Source organism: Lolium rigidum, chromosome 7 (genome assembly GCF_022539505.1).
Source record: "Lolium rigidum isolate FL_2022 chromosome 7, APGP_CSIRO_Lrig_0.1, whole genome shotgun sequence".
NCBI lineage: Eukaryota > Viridiplantae > Streptophyta > Magnoliopsida > Poales > Poaceae > Lolium > Lolium rigidum.
The window spans coordinates 14231805-14256796 of NC_061514.1; the positions used below are offsets into that span (position 1 = coordinate 14231805).

General features: G+C 43.4%; 2 protein-coding genes across 2 annotated transcripts; both read left to right on the forward strand.

The window, feature by feature from the left end:
* The first annotated feature begins 12485 nt into the window (after positions 1-12485).
* On the forward strand, positions 12486-15938 carry LOC124678294. Its single transcript, XM_047214206.1, has 8 exons — positions 12486-12602; positions 14220-14287; positions 14366-14471; positions 14552-14656; positions 14722-14858; positions 14951-15184; positions 15336-15431; positions 15523-15938. The coding sequence occupies exons 2-8, from the start codon at positions 14222-14224 to the stop codon at positions 15607-15609; spliced, it is 831 nt and encodes a 276-aa protein (XP_047070162.1). The 5' UTR covers positions 12486-12602; positions 14220-14221; the 3' UTR covers positions 15610-15938.
* A 6277-nt stretch (positions 15939-22215) lies between these two features.
* Positions 22216-24839, forward strand: LOC124675813 (cell division protein FtsZ homolog 1, chloroplastic-like). Its single transcript, XM_047211886.1, has 6 exons — positions 22216-22443; positions 22578-22677; positions 22864-23093; positions 23713-23880; positions 23952-24185; positions 24363-24839. Exons 1-6 carry the CDS (start codon positions 22216-22218, stop codon positions 24609-24611), a joined length of 1209 nt encoding a protein of 402 aa, XP_047067842.1. The 3' UTR covers positions 24612-24839.
* Positions 24840-24992: the final 153 nt, after the last annotated feature.

Sequence of the window (24992 nt, forward strand, 5' to 3'; positions counted from 1 at the left end):
GAGGGGGCCCATGGCGGCCCTCCTCGGCTCCCCCTTCGGCTCCCTTCGTCATCCGGAAAAATAGGATTTTTCATATAATTTCCGTCAACTCGTTGATCTTCCGAAATATTGCATTCTGACGGTGCTTTTTCCAGCAGAATCCTGGCTCCGGTGCACGATCCCCAAATAATCATGAAACATGCAAAATAGATGAAATAACATAAGTATCATCTCCAAATATGAAATATATCAATGAATAACAGCAATTATGATATAAAATAGTGATGCAAAATGGACGTATCAGAAGCTCTGAAGCCAAAGCAAGCAGCTGACAAGTAAACAGCCGTAGGCCGACCAAGAGGCGTCACCAGACAAGGGACACAGAGGGGAATGTCACGGCCTGAGCCAAAGAAGCTTTATAAAGTAGGCTTAGCTAGGCATAGATTCCCTTAGGGTTCCCCTTGTAAGCCACCTCTCCCCTATATAAGGAGAGGGGCATTCCCCTTGTGCGGGGACAGCGCCGTAGTCTATACCGTACACTTCATCTTCTACCTTCTATTCTTCTACCTCTGGCCATTGGCTAAGTTCAAACCTTGTAGCTCCCTGTTGAGATCATATACATACAGTATGCAGGAGTTATACGTCTCCAACGTATCTATAATTTCTTATGTTTCATGCTAGTATATGACAATACCTACATGTTTTATTCACACTTTATAATGTTTTTATGCATTTTCTGGGACTAACCTATTAACAAGATGCCACAGTGTCAGTTCTCGTTTTCTCGCTGTTTTTGATTTCAGAAAAGTTAGTTTACAAATATTCTCGGAATTGGACGAAACAAAAGCCCACGGCCCTATTTTCCACGGAGTGTTCCAGAAGTCCGAAGAAGAGTCGAGAAAGGCCAGCAGGGGGGCCACCCCATAGGGCGGCGCGACAGAGGGCCCCCCGCGCCGACATGTGGGGAGGGAGCCCCCTGGCTCCCCCGACGCTGCCCCTTCTCCTATTTATTCCTTCATCTCGGAAAACCCTAGTACCGGGAGCCAAAATACGAGAAAAGTTCCAGAGACGCCGCCGCCGTCAACCCCATCTCGAGGGGTTCTGAAGATCTCTTCCGGCACCCTGCCGGAGAGGGGAATCATCACCGGAGGGCTCTACATCCCCATGCCCGCCTCCGGACTGATGTGTGAGTAGTTCATCCTTGGACTATGGGTCCATAGCAGTAGCTAGATGGTTGTCTTCTCCTATTATGCCATCATGTTTAGATCTTGTGAGCTGCCTATCATGATCAAGATCATCTATTTGTAATGCTACATGTTGTGTTTGTTGGAATCCGATGAATATGGAATACTATATCAAGTTGATTATTGATCTATCATATATGTTATTTACGATCTTGCATGCTCTCCGTTGCTAGTAGAGGCTCTGGCCAAGTTGATACTTGTAACTCCAAGGGGGGGTATTTATGCTAGATAGTGGGTTCATGCCTCCATTGAATCCGGACAATGGATGAAAGTTCTAAGGTTGTGGATGTGCTGTTGCCACTAGGGATAAAACATCAATGCTTTGTCTAAGGATATTTGTATTGTTTACATTACGCACAGTACTTAATGCAATTGTCTGTTGTTTGCAACTTAATACTGGAAGGGGTTCGGATGCTAACCCGAAGGTGGACTTTTTAGTCATAGATGCATGCTCGATGGCGGTCTATGTTCTTTGTCGTAATGCCCTAAGTAAATCTCATAGTAGTCATCATGATATGTATGTGCATTGTTATGCCCTCTCTATTTGTCAATTGCCCAACTGTAATTTGTTTACCCAACACGTTATTTATCTTATTGGAGAGACACCACTAGTGAACTGTGGACCCCGATCCATTCTTTTACATCTGAAATACAACCTACTGCAATCATTGTTCTCTTTTGTTTTCTGCAAGCAAACATAATTTTCCACACCATACGTTTAATCCTTTGTTTTCAGCAAGCCGGTGAGATTGACAACCTCACTGTTAAGTTGGGGCAAAGTAGTTCGATTGTGTTGTGCAGGTTCCACGTTGGCGCCAGAATCTCTGATGTTGCGCCGTACTACACTCCTTCACCAACAACCTTCACGTGATCTTCATCTCCTACTGGTTTGATAACCTTGGTTTCTTACTGAGGGAAAACTCGCTGCTGTACTCATCATACCTTCCTCTTGGGGTTCCCAACGGACGTGTGCTTTACCGTCACAAGCAGCTACTTTTCTGGCGCCGTTGCCGGGGAGATCAAGACACGCTGTAAGGGGAGTCTCTCACACCCAATCTCTTTACTTTGTTTATTGTCTTGCTTTATTTTATTTTCTGTCTTGTTTGCTTTCTTTATATCAAAAACAAAAAAAATAGTTACTTGTTTTACTTTATTTAATTCGGTTTTGCTTTATTTATTTTTATTATTGCTAAAATGAATACTCCTGAGAACACTAAGTTGTGTGACTTCACTAGCACAAATAATAATGATTTCATATGCACTCCTATTGCTCCACTCGCTTCTACAGCAGAATTTTATGAAATTAAACCTGCCTTACTAAATCTTGTTATGAGAGAGCAATTTTCTGGTGTTAGTACTGATGATGCTGCTGCCCATCTTAATAATTTTGTTGAACTTTGTGAAATGCAAAAGTATAAGAATGTAGATGGGGATATTATAAAACTGAAAGTGTTTCCTTTCTCCTTGAGAGGAAGAGCTAAAGATTGGTTGCTATCTTTGCCTAAAAATAGTATTAGTTCATGGACTAAATGTAAAGATGCTTTCATTGGAAAATATTATCCTCCTCGCTAAAATTATATCTTTGAGAAGTAGCATTATGAACTTTAAGCAATTGGATAATGAACATGTTGCCCAAGCATGGGAGAGAATGAAATCTTTGGTAAAGAATTGCCCTACCTATGGACTAACTACTTGGATGATCATCCAAACCTTTTATGCAGGATTAAATTTTTCTTCAAGGAACTTATTGGATTCAGCTGCTGTAGGTACTTTTATGTCCATCACTTTGGGTGCTGCAACAAAGCTTCTTGATGATATGATGATCAACTACTCTGAATGGCACACTGAAAGGACTCCTCAAAGGTAAGAAGGTAAACTCTGTTGAAGAAACCTCTTCCTTGAGTGATAAGATTGATGTTATTATGTCTATGCTTGTTAATGATAGATCTCATGTTGATCCTAATAATGTTCCTTTAGCTTCATTGGTTGCTCAAGAGGAACATGTTTATGTGAACTTCATTAAAAATAATAATTTTAACAACAATTAATGCTTATAGGAATAATTTTGGTAACAACAACTATAGGCCATATCCTTCTAATAATGGTAATGGTTATGGTAATTCTTACAAAAATAGTAGGAGTGTACCCTCTGATCTTGAAGTCATGCTTAAAGAATTTATTAGTACACAAACTGCTCTTAACAAATCTGTTGAGAAAAAGCTTGGTAAAATTGATGTTCTTGCTTCTAAGGTTGATAGTCTTGCTCTTGATGTTGATCTTTTAAAACTGAAAGTTATGCCTAATGAAACTAAAGATATTAAGTCATTTGCTACAACAAATGCTATCCAAGTTCGAATTAATGACAATATTACAATGATGGCTGAATTGCATGCTAGGTGGGAAAGAGAAGGAAAAACTTGCTAAAGAGAATAATATAGCTAGAGTTTGGACTATTACCACCACTAGTAATGTTGATGCTTCACATGTTTCTAAACCTCCTACTATCAATGGTAAAATAATTGGTGTTGGCAATGTTTCTACTTCTACTACAAAGCGTGCAAAATTGTTGAAACTGTTTGTGATAAAAGTGCTGAAAATTTTCAAAGTGTTGGAGACAATGATCCCATTGCTTTAGATCATAATGGTTTTGATTTTGATAATTTTCATATTTATGAAGTTATTAAGTTATTGCAAAAACTTGCTACAAGTCCTAATGCTAGTGCTATAAACTTGGCCTTTACAAAACATATTACAAATGCTCTCATTAAAACTAGGGAAGAGGAATTAAAACTTGAAGCTTCTATCCCTAGGAAGTTGGAAGATGGTTGGGAGCCCATCATTAAAATGAAGGTCAATGATTTTGATTGTAATGCTTTATGTGATCTTGGTGCAAGTATTTCTGTTATGCCTAAGAAACTTTATGATATGCTTGACTTGCCTCCTTTGGAATATTGTTATTTGGATGTTAATCTTGCTGACAATTCTATAAAGAAACCTTTGGGGAGAATTGACAATATTCACATTACGGTTAACAATAACCTTGTCCCCGTTGATTTTGTTGTTTTGGATATTGAATGCAATGCTTCTTGTCCTATTGTTTTGGGAAGACCCTTTCTTCGAACCGTTGGTGCTATTATTGATATGAAAGAAGGAAATATTAAATATCAATTTCCTCTTAAAAAAAGTATGGAACACTTCCCTAGAAAGAGAATGAAGATGCCTTTTGATTCTATTATTAGAACAAATTATGATGTTGATGCTTCTTCTCTTGATGTTACTTGATTTTCACTTTCTGCCTAGCTGAAAGGCGTTAAAGAAAAGCGCTTATGGGAGACAACCCATTATTTTATTTATGCAATTTTTGTTTTATATTTGAGTCAAGGTGCTTGTTACTACTGTAGAAATACCTTTGTATCTTTATTTTATTGCATTGTTGTGCCAAGTAAAGTCTTTGATAGAAAGTTGATACTAGATTTGGATTTCTGCGCAGAAACAAATTTTTAGCTGTCACGAATTTGAGCTGTTCTCTCTGTAGAAAAATCTAAAAATCTTGAAAAACTTCATGAGTAATCCTCAGATATGTACGCAACTTTCATTCAACTGGAGCTTTTCCATCCGAGCATGTTAAATGCCTCGAAAAATTTGTCTTTACGGACTGTTCTGTTTTGACAGATTGTGCCTTTTATTTCGCATTGCCTCTTTTATCGTGTTTGAGTGGGTTTCTTTGCTCCATTAAATTTCAGTAACCTTGGGTAATGCCCGAAGTGTTGGGAATGATTGTGTCCTTGCTGAACATGTGAATTTTTGATTATGCACTAACCCTCTAATGAGATTGCTTTGAGTTTGGTGTGAAGGAAGTTTTCAAGGATCAAGAGAGGAGGATGATATAATATGATCAAGAAGAGTGAAAAGTCTAAGCTTGGGGATGCCCCATGGTTCATCCCTGCATATTTCGAGAAGACTCAAGCGTCTAAGCTTGGGGATGCCCAAGGCATCCCCTTCTTCATCAATAACTTATCAGGTCACCTCTAGTGAAAGTATATTTTAATTCCGTCACATCTTATGTGCTTTATTTGGAGCGTCTGTGTGCTTTTATTTTCGTTTTGTTATTTTCATTCTCTGAATAAATCGGATCCTAACATGCTTGTGTGGGAGAGAGACACGCTCCGCTTTTTCATTTGAACACTGGTGTTCTTCGTTTTACTTTTAATGTTCATGGCAAAAGCTGAAAGCCGCCGCGTTTATTGCTATTTGGTTGGAAACAAAAAATGCTTCATGTGGTAATTGGTATATTGTCTTGAATAATTTGATACTTGGCAATTGTTTTGAGCTCTCAAGTAGATCATGTTTAAGCTCTTGCATCATGTAGTTTAAACCTATTAGTGGAGAACTACTGTAGAACTTGTTGAAATTTGGTTTGCATGATTGGTCTCTCTAAGGTCTAGATATTTTCTGGTAAAAGTGTTTGAGCAACAAGGAAGACAGTGTAGAGTCTTATAATGCTTGCAATATGTTCTTATGTAATTTTTGTTGTACCGTTTCATACTTGTGTTTGCTTCAAACAACCTTGCTAGCCAAAGCCTTGTACTGAGAGGGAATGCTTCTCGTGCATCCAAAACCTTGAGCCAAAACCTATGCCATCTGTGTCCACCATAACTACCTACTATGTGGTATTTTTCTGCCATTCCAAGTAAATACTTCATGTGCTACCTTTAAACAATGGACGCGTCTAGCGGGCGGCCGCGTGCCTGTTAGTGCATCCGAGCGGGCAACTAAAAAAGCAAGCAGGTTAACTTTGCTAGTGTGAACGCCTTCCATAAATAGCTTTGCCAGTGTGAACGTCTCGCCATTTATGGTTATACATACAATGATCATAGCACATGCGATACGATGACATCATGCACATTAATTTTTCCTTTTCAAATGTTCAAAATCATATAACTTTTGCACCGGATGTCAAAATTGGGATCCGCTTTCACTTTTGAATTTCTTGCGGTGAGCTCTTCAAAACTAGATCTCATTTCTATGTATTTTGATGAAGTTTTTTTAAAGCAACTTCTACTTGCGACAAAGCAATTATAATGTGAGACGATGCAACTTTAGTGCGGGGCGAAGCAACTTTGCCGTACAAGTGTAAATCTACATTCAAAACGAAAGTTGCATCGCTGAACACCAAAGTTGCTCAGCCATCTATCAAAATTTATTCAGTGGGCACCAAAGTTGCTTCGCTGGACGCTAAAATTGGACCGTCACAAACAAAATTTGCTCTATCGAGTATCAAAGTTGCTCTGCAGGACACTAAATTTGCTCGATCGGGCGCCAAAGTTGCTCTACACGGTTCCAAAACTGCGTCGCCGAGCACTAATGTTGCTCTGCAGGGCACTTAAGTTGCTTCGTCACACATTGAAATTGCTCAGATGGAAACCAAAATTGTTGTCGGGCACAAAAGTTGTGCTTTCGTGTACCAAAAGAGTGTACATGTTCGTTGCACACCAAAGTTGCTTTTTCGCATACCAAAGTTGTTTTGCTGCACAATAAAGTTGCTCCGTCGCGCATCAAAATTGCTTGTAAAAAATTTCGTCAAAACATATGAAAATGTGGTCTAGTTTCGAAGCTCTCATCGTGGGGATTTTAGAAGTGAAAACGAATTGTAATTTCGCCGCACGGTTTAAAAGTTATAGCTTTTTTAAAAATGACACCTAATATTAGCTAGCCTACCATTACTGCTTTGATATCCGGATGCAACAACTGTCGTCTAGTGCATGTGCCCAGCAAGTCCGTCTGGCACGCGCCCGCTCTTAAGATTTCAGGTTAAACAATTCAAAACTTTATTACTCCTTATTTGTGTCAATGTTTTATAGCTCATGAGGAAGTATGTGGTGTTTTATCTTTCAATCTTGTTGGGCAGACTTTCACCAATGGACTAGTGGCACATCCGCTTATCCAATAATTTTGCAAAAAAGCCGGCAATGGGGTGCCCAGCCTCAATTAATTAACTTTCATTAATAATTCTCTTCACATGTTTTGCCCCGATTTATCAGTAAGCAACTTAATTTTGCAATAGACACTCCTCCATGGTATGTGAAATGTTGGAAGGCACCCGGGGATTCGGTTAGCCATGGCTTGTGAAAGCAAAAGGTTGGGAGTAGTGTCATCTATAAATAAAACTAAAATACATGTGTAAACAAAAGAGAAGAAGGATGATCTACCTTGCTGGTAGAGATAACATCCTTCATGGGAGCCGCTCTTTGAAAGTCTGTTTGACAAGGGGTTAGAGTGCCCACTACCATTGTTGACAACAACAAACACCTCTCAAAACTTTATTTTTATGCTCTCTTTATGATTTCAAAACTTGAAAAGCTCTAGCACATGATTTAATCCTCGCTTCCTCTCGCGAAGGGCCTTTCTTTTACTTTATGTTGAGTCAGTTTACCTACTTCTTTCTATCTTAGAAGCAAACACTTGTGTCAACTGTGTGCATTGATTCTTACATGCTTGCTTATTGCACTCATCATATTACTTTGTGTTGACAATTATCCATGAGATATACATGTTGAAAGTTGAAAGCAATTGCTGAAACTTAAATCTTCCTTTGTGTTGCTTCAAAACCTTTTATTAAGAATCTATTGCCTTATGAGTTAACTCTTATGCAAGACTTTTTGATGCTTATCTTGAAAGTACTATTCATGAAAAGTTTTTGCTATATGATTCAGTTGTTTAGTCATTATCTTTTTGTTAGCAAACTATAGACCATTGCTTTGAGTCACTTCATTCATCTCATATGCTTTACAATAGTATTGATCAAGATTATGTTGGTAGCATGTCACTTCAGAAATTATTATTTTTATCGTTTACCTACTCGAGGGCGAGTAGGAACTAAGCTTGGGGATGCTTGATACGTCTCCAACGTATCTATAATTTCTAATGTTCCATGCTAGTTTTATGACAATACCTACATGTTTTATTCACACTTTATAATGTTTTATGCATTTTCTAGGACTAACCTATTAACAAGATGCCACAGTGCCAGTTCCTGTTTTCTGCTGTTTTTGATTTCAAAAAAGTTAGTATACAAATATTATCGGAATTGGATGAAACAAAAGCCCACGGCCCTATTTTCCACGGAGTGTTCCAGAAGTCCGAAGAAGAGTCGAGGAAGGCCAGCATGGGGGCCACCCCATAGGGTGGCGCGGCAGAGGGCCCCCCGCGCCGACATGTGGGGAGGGAGCCCCCTGGCTCCCCTGACGCTGCCCCTTCGCCTATTTATTCCTTCATCTCGGAAAACCCTAGTACCGGGAGCCAAAATACGAGAAAAGTTCCAGAGACGCCGCCGCCGTCAACCCCATCTCGGAAGGTTCTGAAGATCGCCTCCGGCACCCTGCCGGAGAGGGGAATCATCACCGGAGGGCTCTACATCACCATGCCCGCCTCCGGACTGATGCGTGAGTAGTTCATCCTTGGACTATGGGTCCATAGCAGTAGCTAGATGGTTGTCTTCTCCTATTATGCCATCATGTTTAGATCTTGTGAGTTGCCTATCATGATCAAGATCATCTATTTGTAATGCTACATGTTGTGTTTGTTGGGATCCGATGAATATGGAATACTATGTCAAGTTGATTATTGATCTATCATATATGTTATTTATGATCTTGCATGCTCTCCGTTGCTAGTAGAGGCTCTGGACAAGTTGATATTTGTAAATCCAAGAGGGGGTATTTATGCTAGATAGTGGGTTCATGCCTCCATTGAATATGGGACAGTGACAGAAAGTTCTAAGGTTGTGGATGTGCTGTTGCCACTAGGGATAAAACATCAATGCTTTGTTTAAGGATATTTGTATTGTTTACATTACGCACAGTACTTAATGCAATTGTCTGTTGTTTGCAACTTAATACTGGAAGGGGTGCGGGTGCTAACCCGAAGGTGGACTTTTTAGGCATAGATGCATGCTGGATGGCGGTCTATGTTCTTTGTCGTAATGCCCTAAGTAAATCTCATAGTAGTCATCATGATATGTATGTGCATTGTTATGCCCTCTCTATTTGTCAATTGCCCAACTCGTAATTTGTTTACCCAACATGTTATTTATCTTATTGGAGAGACACCACTAGTGAACTCGTGGACCCCGGTCCATTCTTTTACATATGAAATACAACCTACTGCAATCATTGTTCTCTTTTGTTTTCTGCAAGCAAACATAATTTTCCACACCATACGTTTAATCCTTTGTTTTCAGCAAGCCGGTGAGATTAACAACCTCAGTGTTAAGTTGGGGCAAAGTAGTTTGATTGTGTTGTGCAGGTTCCACGTTGGCGCCGGAATCCCTGGTGTTGCGCCGCACTACACTCCTTTGATAACGCGTGAAGCACACGTCCGTTGGGAACCCCAAGAGGAAGGTGTGATGCGTACAGTAGCAAGTTTTCCCTCGATAAGAAACCAAGGTTATCGAACCGAGTAGGAGATGAAGGCCACGTGAAGGTTGTTGGTGAAGGAGTGTAGTGCGGCGCAACACCGGGGATTCCGGCGCCAACGTGGAACTCGCACAACACAATCAAAATACTTTGCCCCAACTTAACAATGAGGTTGTCAATCTCACCGGCTTGCAGTAAACAAATGATTAAACGTATGGTGTGGAGAATGATGTTTGCTTGCAAAGAACAACAGAGAACAATGATTGCGTAGATTGTATTTCGGATGTAAAAGAATGGACCGGGGTCCACAGTTCACTAGTGGTGTCTCTCCAATAAGATAAATAGCATGTTGGGTGAACAAATTACACTTGGGCAATTGACAAATAGAGAGGGCATAACAATGCACATACATATCATGATGACTACTATGAGATTTACTTAGGGCATTACGACAAAGAACATAGACCGCTATCCAACGATGCATCTATGCCTAAAAGTCCACCTTCGGGTTAGCATCCGCACCCTTCCGAACATTAAGTTGCAAACAATGTACAATTGCATTAAGTACCGTGCGTAATTTAAACAATACAAATATCTTTGGACAAAGCATTGATGTTTTATCCCTAGTGGCAACAACACATCCACAACCTTAGAACTTTCTCGTCATCGTCCCGCATTCAATGGAGGCATGAACCCACTATCGAGCATAAATACTCCCTCTTGGAGTCACAAGTATCAACTTGGCCGGAGCCTCTACTAGCAACGGAGAGCATGCAAGATCATAAACAACACATATATGATAGATCAATAATCAACTTGACATAGTATTCCATATTCATCGGATCCCAACAAACACAACATGTAGCATTACAAATAGATGATCTTGATCATGATAGGCAGCTCACAAGATCTAAACATGATAGCACAAGAGGAGAAGACAACCATCTAGCTACGCTATGGACCCATAGTCCAAGGATGAACTACTCACGCATCGGTCCGGAGGCGGGCATGGTGATGTAGAGCCTCCCGATGATGATTCCCCTCTCCACGAGGTGCCGGAGGCAATCTTCAGAACCTTCCGAGATGAGGTTGACGGCGGCAGCGTCTCTGGAACTTTTCTCGTATCGTGGCTCTCGGTACTAGGGTTTTCGCGACGGAAGGATTATATAGGCGAAAGGGCGGAGTCGGGGGACGCTCAAGGGGCCCACCCCATAAGGCGGCGCGGCCAGGGGTGGGGCCGCGCCCCCCTATGGTGTGGCCGCCTCGTCGACCCTCTTCGTCTCCTCTTCGGACTTCTGGAAGGCTTCATGGAAAATAAGACCGTGGGCTTTTGTTTCGTCCAATTCCGAGAATATTTCCTGTGTAGGATTTCTGAAACCAAAAACGACAGAAACGAGAACCGACGCTTCGGCATCTTGTTAATAGGTTAGTGTTGGAAAATGCATCAAAATGATATAAAGTGTATATAAAACATGTGAGTATTATCATAAAACTAGCATGGAACATAAGAAATTATAGATACGTTTGAGACGTATCATCCTTCACCAACAACCTTCACGTGATCTTCATCTCCTACTGGTTCGATAACCTTGGTTTTTTATTGAGGGAAAACTCGCTGCTGTACTCATCATACCTTCCTCTTGGGGTTCCCAACGGACGTGTGCTTTACCGCCACAAGCAATGAGTAGGGGTGTTACCTCCTCACGAGGGCCTTGAACCTGGGTAGATCGCCTTGTTCGTGTGGGTTCGTGTGTTTCTCTCCTTAATCCTCCCCTCCTCCGGTCCCCTCGGTACACATCGGCCCAAGTTAAGCCTACCCATGGTATCTGTTTGTTCACCACGACGATAAAAACACTCCTACTTGCATTAGTAGGTTTTGTATAAGTATACTCTAATAAAAGTAAACGAATTTTGCACTTGCAGTCATCAACATATCGTTCGTCGTACTCGCTTTGGTTGGAGTTGCAGCCGAGCATGGGCAGCCCGACCCAAAAATCCCGGGCCGGGCGGGGCTGGGCTTGCATGTCGGGCCTGTGGTTCAGGCCTGAATTTAGATCCTGGACATCAGGCCGGGCTAGGATCAGGCTTACGTAAAATAGGATTTACACCTAGTTCGGGCCGGACTTGCCGGGCAGGGTTGGGGCCTAATTTGCAAGCCCAAAGGTCGGGTCGGGCCGGGCTCAGGCCTGTAAATTTAGGTTCAGGCTTTTCTAGCCCGGCCCAAAACCCGGCCCGGCCCGAGGAATGCCTATGTGTAGTTGGAGTCACATGGGGCAACCAAAACATGATCAAATTGAAATTATGGGAGAACTTCGTTGGTATTTACAGGTTTAATGGTTTGGTACCTATTTTCCGGTGCTAAAAATAGAAAAAATTATGTTTGGAAGAAGAAAAGCTCAAAACTTGGAAGATTTGCTCTATTTTTTGAAAACTTTATTTTGTAATCGCTGGAAACAGCCCGTGTGTCTCTGCCATGTGGGCCCAGGTTTGCCACCCACCCGCCCTCTCCCGCCCACAATTTCGCCCCACCCGCCAAAACCCGCACCACCATCCGGCTACCACAGCCGCACACACGCAGCAGCCAACATTATCACGCCACGCGTCCAGTTTAACGCTGGCTGTCCTCCCCCACTACCATGGGTAGCTTCTCCGGTGCGCATAGTAATTCCCCGAGAACAAGCGGTGGGTGCCCAGGAAGGATCTGAACCGTCTATCTCAAAACTAACGGACAAGATCCGCGTGCTCGCGATGCGGAGGAGTGCCGAAGGCTACAGTCCCCGACCGACTTGCTCGCATTTGCAACTTGAAGGCGGAAACCCCCTCAATCTCGGCTCCTCCGCCTCGCATTCGTTTTTCACTTTTTTTCCATCCATATCTGGAAGGCGAGGAGGAGGAGAAGGGGGCAACCAGAGCGAGGCGACGGGCAGACGGAGAGGGCTCCCTATCCTCCGGCGAGCGCTGGAAGGTGAGCTCGAATCTGCTCGCCCTCCTACCGCTGGGTTCCCCGGCGTTTGATTCGATCTGGTGTGGGGTTTTGGCCTTTTGGGGATGTTCGTCGCCCGTACATGTGAGATTGGGTTCTGCGTAAGGCGCGTGTTTGAGTTTGAGGGTTTCCTGTCGCTCCGATTCAAGGCGGAGATGTCCGCGTGGTCGATCTCTGAGAGCGAACTCCGTGGGCCGTGTGGTCTTCTCGGTTTCACGGCGCGTTTTCGGTTCGATTCGGTACGTCTTTTGGGGTTCCGTGTAATGTACTAGGGGTTTATGGTTGCTCGGCTTGTAGGTCGTTTGCTTTCGATATGTTTCTACGGTCGATCTCTGAACCCGGTGCTTGCGCTCGATCGGTTCCATGGCTCCTGATTGTTTCGGTTGGGGGATTTGGGGGTTCTGCTAAAATATACGGTTCTGTGATATGGCAGACTCTGCTCCGAGACGATTGAGATGTGGTCGTGTGATTGGGCGCGCTCCTAGACGATTGAGACTGTCATGTGATTGGACGATATAATTCTATTTGTGTACTTAGTTCTTTTTTTTTTTCCCTTGGTGACCAGATGGTGTTTGGTTCATATATCGTGATCGAACTGCTTGTTCAACTGTGCATGCCATTTACAATTATTTCGGTTTTGCAAGGGGATTTCCTTTATTATTGCTGTAAGTTTTTTTCTAAAAATAGATGGGAACATTGGCTTGAATTTTCATTGTGTATTAATTTCATATTTCTTATGGATCATACTTGGGCGCAATTGATCACAGTGTTGTAATGCAAGTAGGGCCTTATGTTTCTTGGCTGGCTGTGCCCACCAAGTAATTTTCTGATGAGCGTGTGATCATAGAGAAAGCACTGGGATGGCTTCACAATTCTCCCGATGTGTCAATATTTCCGTTCTGTTCCATATAGGATTAGGCAGTAACTAATTGGGTATTTTTATGGAGTTACTTTGGAATTGTACTCTTGTTATTGAACAATTTTCTTATCGTCTTGTGCTCAAATCATGGGTGGAAGTCACTGGAAGTAGTTTTTGGGTGTGGGGAAGCTTCCAATCATTGGGTCTTAGCAGTGGCAGGTGAGGTGCGTTGATATATGTAGGGTTGTGTGTTTAGAAGAGGGGCACCCTTGGACCTGAATAGTAAATGTGCACCATCTAGACACTCCCTGGAAGTATCACTAAGCTGTATAACACTACCTTTCACAATTGATTGCATTAATGGTAATCGAGTAGTACCATGCATAATTCAACAATAAAATTTTGATGATGCTTTAACTTATTTATGTTGCTCCTGCCTCTTACGAGTTATTGAGTGATGTTTGAAATCCTATCTAGTGATCTGTAGACATTATCTGATAATACTTCTAGCGCATGAAGAAGTCATACTTTTTTTCTTTTGTAAAATTCTTGTTTGGTGGTGAATTTGTTGTAGCCATCTATCATATGCATGTAATCTCATCCAGGATGCCCTTTTTGGTTTTCTCAGTACTGCAACTAAACCTTATTTAGTTTCATTGCCAAGGCAAAGATTTGTTTTGCTCGTTTCACCACCTTGGTTAAATTTATTGATTTTGAGCGCAGTTCTCTTCTTTTCGCAGGTATGGAGCAAGAAGCACCTGTTGATCCGTTTTGGTGGGCTCTTCATGTACCCGAAAAAACAGGAATGGTGAGTATTTATTAGTTTAACTATCATCTTCTTTTTCCTGCACTTCATAGTTGCATTCCACTAATAGAACATTTTCAGGGCAAGACTTTGGCCCTTGTCTTACATTCCATGTTCCACTCAGCATCTGGCTTCGGGAATTTCATTGACAATATGCCACATGGGGATACCCAACATCCCTCCAAAGGTAATACTTTGGTGCTGAGGTTCTGTTTACATGAGGCGTTTCTGCCCCTGTTACTAATGCTAAATGTCTGTGCATTTCAGGTTTTGCTTGCTTCAAATGCATGCTGAAGGCAATGCACCTAGCTACTTATGTGGCAAAGAATGGTGATCAGATGATTGAGCTGTTTGTTGAGATATGTGACAGATGTAAGTTTCAGTCTCTTTGTTCTTTGTAGTATAGGATGCATGGTTGTCTGATTGTCTATCTTCAGGGTCTGTAGACGTGAACATAGAGAGTGAACTTGTGTGGTACTTGTTGACGGGATTTGAGACTTGGGCCAAAGAACATGGAGAGTCAGACTGTGAAAGCAATTTCTATAGATTGTTTCGCTTCGATACCCACGTCAAAGTAAGAAAAACTTTGTGTATTTCCATTTTAATGTTCTGGTTGTGAGAAATTCAGTTATCAGATTGCTCATTTCAATATTTATTTAATTGCAGTGGGGATGTTACCATTGCAAGGAGCACTTCAGCTCAAGCAGCTCACAATATTTGTTTGAGGTTGGTGGTAGAACCCTTCACTTGTACTTAACGCAACTGACTACCGAGATATGGAGAGCATGCAGCAAATGCAAAGTTGAGACTGGCTATGACCGTGTTAGCTTGGGTAGGCTTCCCCTTGCTTTGGTCTTTGCTAACGCTAGGTCTCCGTTGGTGAATCTGAAAATTGAAGAGGTGAGTCACAAGTCTTATGTTTCTCATTCAGCATTGTTTTTATACTGTATTTTTTTGTTGTAGAAAATAGCAACTAGCCTATATTTGTGAACTTGAGTTGTAACTTGGAACATTTCATAAATCTTGTCATTTGAACTTGTGATATATTCAGGCAGAATATGTGCTCAGCATCGTGATACCAAATGTCTTGAAGCTGGAGGCCTTTGTTTTATCACAGGAGGGAGGATGGCTTCAGATAAGTCTTAAGGTACATAGTCTCTTGATTGTAGTACTTCTCATAGCAAATCGGACGTTGACTTCGTTACTCTTACTCCTTATGTCTTAATAATGTGAACCAGGGAGCGCCTCAAATATCAAATTTGAGACCTGCACAAGTAGATTTCTTGGCTGGAGTGATGGACTACACCTTCTACTCCAAGATCTGAAATGTGCATCTATTAGCTTTCACTTGTTTCCCAGGACGTTGTTTGCTGGATGTTAATTTGGGGTCTGCCGGTCTGCTCCAGTCTTTATCTTAGGTTAGGTACCAGGCCGATGAAATGGTTTGGCCGGTGCGTTGTTACATTGATTTGTAGCTGGCTTTCCAGTAAACAGTTTCTTTTGCTTTCGAGCATTCTAAGACTCTTATCACTGCTGTTCAATAAATTGAACCAAGCACTTGTAACTACCATTGTCCCTTTCAAAACAACTGCTACCACTTACCATTTATTTACTTTGCTGCTTGCTTGCTTAGCTAGGCAGCAACGGAAGCTCTTACCTAGTTCATGATCTTGCTGGATGCACCCAGAACGTTGAATCTTGGCAAAAGCATCCTGTGTTTGTAGAAACAACCAAGTAAATAGACTCGTATATAGCTAGGCACGACCAAACCATAATACCCTAATCAGTTTATGCCGAAATTACCATTGTAGATGGGCTAATTTCCCTCACTTTCCTTGAATCGTTGGGCGACACGTCGGCCTCTTCACGATTGGTTCCTTATCTCCCCGTGGTTTGTGATAGCTTTGTGATATTTTGCCCGAATTCTATTAGCACCGGTTCAGCACATTGTTTCTGAACCGGTTTGTGATAGTATGTGCCAGAGCACGATCTGTCTTAGCCGGTGCCCACATTGTTTCTTCGTTGAATTCTTTTTTTTAAGAGCCACCACGTATTTCACTTTAATAGAAAAACAAGTTACATGAGTAAACAAAGGTGGAAACTACTAGACAGACTAGGAGTAAACCAATGTCATGAAAACTTTGCAGAAAAATCCTAAAAGATAGAAAAATACAAAATTATTCCTAGGATTTCCTGCACTCGTCGAAGCCAGCAGCCGCCGCCAAACTCCAACACCGCCTAGACGCGCGTTAGAAGAAATGCCGAGCCTCCACCATTGCCAGACCCAAGATAGCACCATCACTAACGAGGCTTTTTGTGAGTCGATGAACTGGCCCGTTGCATGCAGCGAGCCACATGTTGCTGTGGCATGTCAACCGGGATCGTCCCCATGCTATCTTGGACCAAGATCCACCGCATCCCATCGACGAAGTCGAAGAATAACGACATATCCACCACCTTCGGACAAACATCCTTGCTCCAGAGCATCCACCTCGCCCCGGCCCCCAGCGTCGCCGTGGATAACAACGAGCGGCAGCGACACGTCGAGAAACAGATCTCGCCAGATCTAAAGAAACATCGAAAAGACCACGCTGTCAATCTGAAGGATCGACAAGCACATGTTACCATCAACTCTGAGACGCTGGCGCTAAGGCCATCGCCGGTGTGGGCCACGTGATGCCCCTTTAGCACCGGTTGGTTAGCCGGTAAATATGGGCTTTACCAACCGGTGTTAAAACCCCGTTTTCCACTAGTGAGAGTAGAGTTGAGGTATACTTATTCGCAGTGGCGGAGCCAGGAACAAATTGGAGCCTGGGCGAACCGTAAACTAAGCCAAAAAGCGAGAATAGCAACCGGATATTTAGATATATTCATATACATAATCTAAGTATAAATACTAAATTTATTACTAAACATTCATAAATAGTTTATAAACATGGAATTGAAATCAAATACCCGCTCCATCCATCAAAGGATGTCTGAATTTTGTCAAAATTTGGTAGTAGCTCACTAACAATATGAGTCACAAATAAAATTGTTTTTATGCCGATGCTTAACAAAAAACCTAAATGGCATATGCAACATAAAAAGAAGTAAAACGAACTAGCAATTCATAGAGGTTCAATGACTTACTTTTTTTGAGTGTTCAAAGACTTACTCAGATTAGAATGGTGGCACATACCCTTCACATACTAATAACGTCTCGGCGAAATCTCTTTAAAATTCTTGAATGGTTGGCACATACTCACTACTAGGAAAAGGCCTATAGGTGGAGGCAAGTGGTGCCAGCGCACCACCTTGGACGTGCACCGGTGGAACATGTTGCCGGCGCACCAAATAAGAGCCGCGCCGGTGATGGAGGCTTACTGCCGGCGCACAAGCAAAAAAGATGCGCCGGCGATAAATTTCAAAGAGGACCAGACCAGGCCGGAAAAATCGAGCCCCTTACTGCCGGCGCACCACCATGTTGTTGCGCCGGTGGTAAGTTTCTTATTGCCGGCGCTGGAGTATAATGGTGCGCAATTCAAAAAATAAAATCCTTTGAACTGCCCATGTATTATGTAATCTAGCTTTCATCAAAATTGGAAAAAATGAATTTCGTTATATTATGCAAAATGGCGTCATCTTTCGGTAAAACGGGATTTCTGGTTGCATACGACCTCCGATGAAAAACTTTTTTATATCAAAATCGATCTACTCGAAATTTCCTATTCGAATTCAACTGCCTACGGCCGTTTGGAGAAAAAATGGATTCGTCAAATTCAAAACAGAAACAGGACTTTTTTCAGATTTAAGATTTGGGAGAAAAAAGAAAAAAATACCCCCGCGCACCACCCTACTTGGTGCGCCGGCAAGAACTCCACACTATATAGTCAAGCCGGCCCTCATCCCTCTTCTCCTTCCTCACTTCTTCCCCTTCTTCTCTTTCCCTCCTACTCTTCTCCTTGCAATACTCACGCCGACGGCCTCCGAAGACGACTACTACTCCGGTGACCTCCTCCTACTCCGGTGACCTCCTCCTACTCCGATGACCTCCACCTACTCCGGTGAACTCCTCCTCCTCCGGTAACCTCCTCCACCTCGGGACTCTACCTCCATCTCCGTCTTCTCCTTCTCCTCTTCCACCACCTTCACCTCCGGCCATCTTCTCCTCCTCCTCCTCCTCCTCCTCCTCCTCTTCCTAAACCACCACCACCTCCGGCCTCCTCCTCCTCCTCCTCCTCCTAAACTACCACCTCCGGCCTCATTCTCTCCCTCCTACACCGGTGCGGCAACGACGACACGGCAACGCACGGCCACTGTTTTTAAGGTCCCGAGCTAGATGAACCCGAGCTAGATCCAGATCTAGATCTAGATCTGGCTTTTTTTTTGAATTTCGAAAAAACATACCGCCGGCGCACTAGGCCTGGTTCGCCGGGGATAATTCATCTTACTGCTGGCGCACTCGGCCGGTGCGCCGGCGGTAACTCATTACCACCGGCGCGTTCCCACCGGCGGGCTCGTGGTGCGCCGGCAATAGCCGTTTTTGGTGCGCCGGCAATAAGGCTTTTCCTAGTAGTGACTGTTCATTCTCTGTGTTGGGGCTTTGCACTCATTCCAGGATCTAGGCTTGCTCAATCCTCTGGCCTGACCCTTAAACCAAATACCTCCTCAATTTCTAAAATTGAAGATTCAATAAATATATAAAATGATTCAACAACACAAACTACTTAAAAGTGGTCATCCTTTCTAAGAGTTCAGGTGGGTAAGTAGTAATGTAAAGATGAACAAACCTTTTTTTCCTCAGTTCGTAGATTGAAGTCAACCCTAGATCACAACTGCCGCTGCGACAGCTTCTAGGCAAGGAAGCCAGCGGGCGCCGCCGGTCACCGTCCCGTTCTGCAAGCTGCAGGTTGAAGCGGAATCTTAAGAGCCATGCCGCCGTCGGCCGTCGGCCGTCGACTGTGCACGCGTCGGCGTCGGCGTCGGCGCATGTTTGCTGCAGCCCCCGTACGCCTGGAGGAGTCAGGAGACGAACCACTGAATCACGAAACGATCGAACTGCCCTCGTGACTTTTGTTTTTTTGAGAATTCTGTTCGGACGTTGCCTAGGCCTGTTTGCCACTTGGGCTAGCTTCATGTGGGCTTATCTCATGCTAGCTATTTCATTGGGCTGGACAAGAAAATTGGAAAAGACCCATATCGGTGGACTCGTTGCCCGGGCAAACAGCATCCATCGCCTTATCCTCTCGCTAATGAACGCCTAATGACACGGTGTTTGCGCCCTTGCCGGACGAAGCCGAGCCCGGGCAGCTGCCCGGGCATGCCGGGCTGAAGCTCCGCCCATGCTTATTCGCTCGAGCGCCCCTTCCATCACCCAACAATACACCACAGCAACATGTGCTCCCCTGAGCAAGCCTCGACTGTTTCCATATAATCGGATTCAGCTATAATATTATTGCATCCCATTCTGTTTTGCAAGGTATAGTCCTTCTCTCATTGCCAAAGCTTCTGCCAACACAACTGTAGACACGCGAGGGAGATATTTAGTAGAAGCTGCTACGAAGTTTCCTTAAAAGTCAGGGAGAATGGCTCCCGTAGCTCCTGAACAAGTATCTTCGTGATGGCTAGTCTTTTTTTTTTTTTGCGATAATCGTGATGGCTAGTCTTAGCATGACTCCAATCGGGAACCGGATACAACCCAGAGAAAAAGCCTCCATGCAAGCGGCGAGGAGTATATGTAACGTACTACTAGAAAAGACTGAACTTTTTTTTTTGAGATCAGAAAAGACTGAACTTATTAGCCTGCTGAAGTCTCGATCACGTCCGAGTTGCCGCCTCTGCTCGCGGCTCTCCCGTGTGTGCTACTGGGCTCTCTAGCCTTGGCCGTATGAGGCCATCAGATTCAGTCGGAGGCCAATTAATCCAGTTAGCGGTCGTCGGATACTGCTCCATATCTTGCCGGTTGACCGACGCCGAAAGAACAACCCGTCGCTGGCGAATGCTTTATCTCATTGGTGAAGTAGAACATTTGGCGAATGCTTTCTCTCATTGGCAAAGTAGAACATTCGTTTTACGGGAATAATTGATCGATTGATTCTGTAGTATGGTCCTTTGAGGGTGCGGTGAATGAAAGGCTCATGAAGAAATGGTGTTGTTGCTAACGTTAGGCAGATTACTGCTCACCAAAAAATAAAAAATAAAATTCAAGCCAAGAAGACGACGAACACGTGAACATACGACATGTATTTCAGATCCTTCAAAAATAAAAATAAACATCGATGATGAGGAACACGCTATCAGATCGCATACAATTTCAGATGGCACGTAGACACCAGCTCCACACCTCTACCGTGTGGTTCTCATCGCCCTAGGGAGCAATTCATCTTAGTTTTGCTGTCACATAATCACTGTGAAGTGCAAGCTGAACCTGAACAAGGAACCCTGAGTTTTTTTTTTTAACTCATGTTATTATTCTGATGGAGTAGCAGCTTCCGGTTCTGATGGAGACAATTTAAACTGTTGATCTATCGAAAATGGTGAATGGAACCTGGGTGCGCGCGCACCCATTTACGAAAAGTTCAAAAAATGCTATTTAAAAGTTTCCAAAAAATGTGAAGTAAATTTTTGCATGTAGATATTATGTTGATACTTACTCATGTGTGTTTTCACGGAAAAATACCATTGTGTGTGACCTACACAAAAATGACAAAATGCAAATTCCTATTCCTGTGAATAGTACAAATTCCTGTTCACTATTCTCATTTGGACATTTTGTCATTTTTATACAGGCCACACACAATGGTATTTTTTCGTGAAAACTCACACGAGTAAGTATCAACATAATATGTACATGCAAAATTTTACTTCACATTTTTTGGAAACTTTTAAATAGCATTTTTTTGAACTTTTCCGTAAATGGATGCGCGCGTACCCAGGTTCCATTCCTCCGGGTCGGTTGATCTATGCACTTGACACATCTTTCCTCTTCGACGGAATGCAATCCGTTTTGTAAAATTTTCGTGTATATTTTTAATTCTGGCATGGTGTCATTCTATTTCTTTTCTACTTTAATAGAGAGGTGACTTCGTTTCACAAACTAAGTGGAATCCTGTGGCGTTAAGTATTAAAGAAATAACAAATGCGACTAGGATGCCGCAAGAGCGAGGACATCGTGAGACAACTAGAGGGTGCGAGGCATGGTCAATTGATCTCAGACTCCATAGAGTTGTACTCGGGGAGGAGGACGGCATTGGAGTGGCGGAGGGAGGGCGAAGATGACACAAATATGTCAACGTCGGCACGAATCTGGTGGGTACTCATGAACCCTATAACTTGATGGCCTTCAAATTTGTATTTCTAGTGCTACAAAAATTTCACAAATTTTATGCGGGTAGCGGCCGCAAGTATGTATGCTCGTGCCATTTTGCATACCTAAATTTGAAGGTATGTAGTCTAGGCAAAAATCATAAGTTTCAAACAAACAGTGAAAGTCGTTTCCCTCCCAAAATTTCTATGATTTAGTGGTCGGACAACTATATACCTTAGTAAGGAGTAAGTTTACCCATACCTAGAAATTCGCTTTACTTATTATTCCACATTTTCATGCTCTTTCGAACTTCTTTTTACACTGTATTAATCCCTCCGTTTGAAAATGTAAGATGTTGGAGCATTTTGTTTGATCCATCCACATTAGTTTGTATCTAGTCTACTTTGGTTCATTTACTTTAGCTTGTATCTAGTCTATTTACATTAATGCACAGAAGGGAGTAGAGGAAAGGAAAATAGCAGCCCAATCAGGAGGCAGATCGACATTGGGATATTGGGTCGAATTGGCAAACCGGCTCAGCAAAACCCTCCAAAACCCTAGAGCGAAGCAGCACACTACACACCAGATCCCCTCTGCTTTCCTCCCATCCCCATTCCCCCCGCACCCGCACCCGCAAGGCCAAATGGCGCCCTCCACCTCGTCGGCCGCCACGCTCCTCCACATCCCGGGCCTCCCTCCCCGCGGGCCCCAGCGCGGCGGGTGCTGGGGCCAGCCGCGGCGGCGCCACGCGGCCGTGCGGTGCAGCAGCTCCTTCTCGTTCGCGCCCGTGGAGACGGCCAGGATAAAGGTCGTGGGCGTCGGGGGCGGCGGCAACAACGCCGTCAACCGCATGATCGGCAGCGGCCTGCAGGTACTGCGCGCGCGGTGCCCCCCCGCCTTGCTTCGACCTGCCCTCCCTGAACCGGGGTTCCTTTCTCTGTCCTGCTCGGCGTGTAGATCCATTTCGTAGTCTGATTCGAAATTTTAACTGAATTATTATTTCAGGGTATCGAGTTCTATGCTATCAATACAGATTCCCAGGCTCTTGTGAACTCGCAAGCGCAACATCCTCTGCAAATTGGTGAACAGTTGACTCGTGGGCTGGGTAATACTCCCTCCCTGTTTTCTTCTGACTGAATGGTGTCTATACCAACGGTTTCCACGCAATGACACCACCTGCAGACTGATAAACACAACGAAAAATCAAACAGTTTACAGGGTGCAGACTGTAAATTCCATTGTAAATAGCACCTACACTAACTAGACTGCCTAACTATGCTTGTGCAAACAGGTACTGGTGGGAATCCTAATTTGGGAGAACAAGCTGCCGAGGAATCAAGGGAAGTGATCGCCAATGCCCTGATAGACTCGGACCTTGTCTTCATAACAGCTGGGATGGGAGGTGGTACTGGATCGGGTGCTGCTCCAGTTGTTGCCCAGATAGCAAAGGAAGCGGGTTATCTTACGGTTGGTGTTGTCACCTACCCATTCAGCTTCGAAGGACGCAAGCGCTCTCTGCAGGCATGTATTTGTACCTAAATATAAGGAGCTACATTCAACAATATTTGGTCATCTTGGTTTAGCTGAGGGTGTATTTATAGTTTAAGTTGGTGATTCATCATTCATCTATGGACTGTTAGGATAGCCACTGTAGCTCCTACAAGAGCTAGCATTACCTTGAGTCTTTTCATTTTCAGTTCCTAAACTAGTGCTGTCTGTTGTGCACTCTACTTCTGATGCCTGTTAACTATTTCCCAGCCATTTACCTGAGGGTGTATTTATAATCTAGACTGTTAGGACAGGCACTGTAGCTACAAGAGATTATCCTTGGTCGTATCGTTTTCAGTTCTTATACTAGTTGCGATGATATAATACTCATGTGATTGGTCTTAACTTAAACAAAGTTATGATTTATTCACTTCCCCTGATGTTGCTGTATACTGTTTGTCGCTATTTTCTTTATGGAAATATCCCAAAACGTATTTGATATGTTTACCGGTGATGATTTGCCTGATGTGAATTCATTTGAGTTTTGGACACTAAAGTTCTATGTGCAGCCTTTTTTATTTATTTTTTGACCACTCCTGCTTAAGTTCTTTCTGTTTTCTCTAGTTAATTTAATTTCTCGTCATCATTTCAGGCACTTGAAGCATTGGAGAAGCTGGAAAGGAGTGTCGACACACTAATTGTGATCCCAAATGATCGGTTATTAGATGTCGCTGATGAAAATATGCCCCTGCAAGACGCGTTTCTCCTTGCAGATGATGTCCTTCGTCAGGGTGTCCAAGGAATATCAGACATTATCACGGTGGGTTTTCCCCCTCCTTGTGTTGCAGTAACTAGTTGCAATGATATAATACTCATATAAGAACTTTGCAGATACCTGGGCTTGTGAATGTTGATTTTGCTGATGTGAAAGCTGTCATGAAAAATTCTGGAACTGCCATGCTCGGTGTTGGTGTTTCTTCCAGCAAAAACCGTGCACAAGAAGCTGCTGAGCAGGCAACTCTCGCCCCTTTGATTGGGTCATCCATCGAGGCAGCTACCGGTGTCGTGTACAACATCACTGGTGGGAAGGACATCACTTTGCAAGAAGTGAACAAAGTCTCTCAGGTGCGTAGGCTTCCTTCTTGTTATCTTAATGCTCGAATCATTTGAATGGCCTTTGAAGTATTCAGGAAGGTCATGTGAACATTGAGACTTCTTGTTTTCTGAAACTGAACATTGAGACAGTTGGTAGAACTAATACTTCAACAGTTTCGGCAGTAACCATTTCTTTACTTCCCGCAGATCGTGACAAGCTTGGCTGATCCTTCGGCGAACATAATCTTTGGTGCCGTTGTCGACGACCGTTATACCGGCGAGATCCACGTGACCATCATCGCAACAGGATTCCCGCAATCGTTCCAGAAATCTCTGTTGGCCGATCCGAAGGGAGCTCGGATACTGGAAGCAAAAGAGAAGGCTGCTAGCCTCGTATCAGCTGCCGTGCAACAACCGGCGGCCGTCCCAACATGGTCCCGGAGGCTCTTCTCCTGAGCACACGGGGCTGTGCATGGCATTAGAGACTAGCTGTTTTTTTTTTTGGATCTGTAAACACTCTGAGAACTAGTTTCATGTTGTGATTAGGTTGGCAGCCTCCGTTGTATGTATTGTTTAGACATTGGCTCGGCTGTTTCAGCACGGTCGGTTGTTTGTTTCGGCGACAGCTCTAAGAATGCTGGCTGTTCGTTGACTGATTGGTAACCCCATGCTTGTCCTGTTTAATTTTGTGGGTGTTTATGGGTGGTTGCAGATCAGTGGATTTATGTTTTCTTTTTCTGTCATCTCAATCGTGTGATCAGGAGCCGTGTTATGGTCTGCGAGGACAAGCACATCTACCTGCCTATCACTGATGACATTGCTATTGATAGTTTGACA

Bases quoted from the DNA above. Each gene is read 5' to 3' on its own strand.
- LOC124678294 (XM_047214206.1), top strand. From the start codon at position 14,222: ATGGAGCAAGAAGCACCTGTTGATCCGTTTTGGTGGGCTCTTCATGTA. The intron at 14,472-14,551 runs GTAATACTTTGG...TGTGCATTTCAG, and splicing joins TACCCAACATCCCTCCAAAG to GTTTTGCTTGCTTCAAATGC. The intron at 14,657-14,721 runs GTAAGTTTCAGT...GTCTATCTTCAG, and splicing joins TGTTGAGATATGTGACAGAT to GGTCTGTAGACGTGAACATA.
- LOC124675813 (XM_047211886.1), top strand. From the start codon at position 22,216: ATGGCGCCCTCCACCTCGTCGGCCGCCACGCTCCTCCACATCCCGGGC. The intron at 22,444-22,577 runs GTACTGCGCGCG...TTATTATTTCAG, and splicing joins TGATCGGCAGCGGCCTGCAG to GGTATCGAGTTCTATGCTAT. The intron at 24,186-24,362 runs GTGCGTAGGCTT...TACTTCCCGCAG, and splicing joins AAGTGAACAAAGTCTCTCAG to ATCGTGACAAGCTTGGCTGA.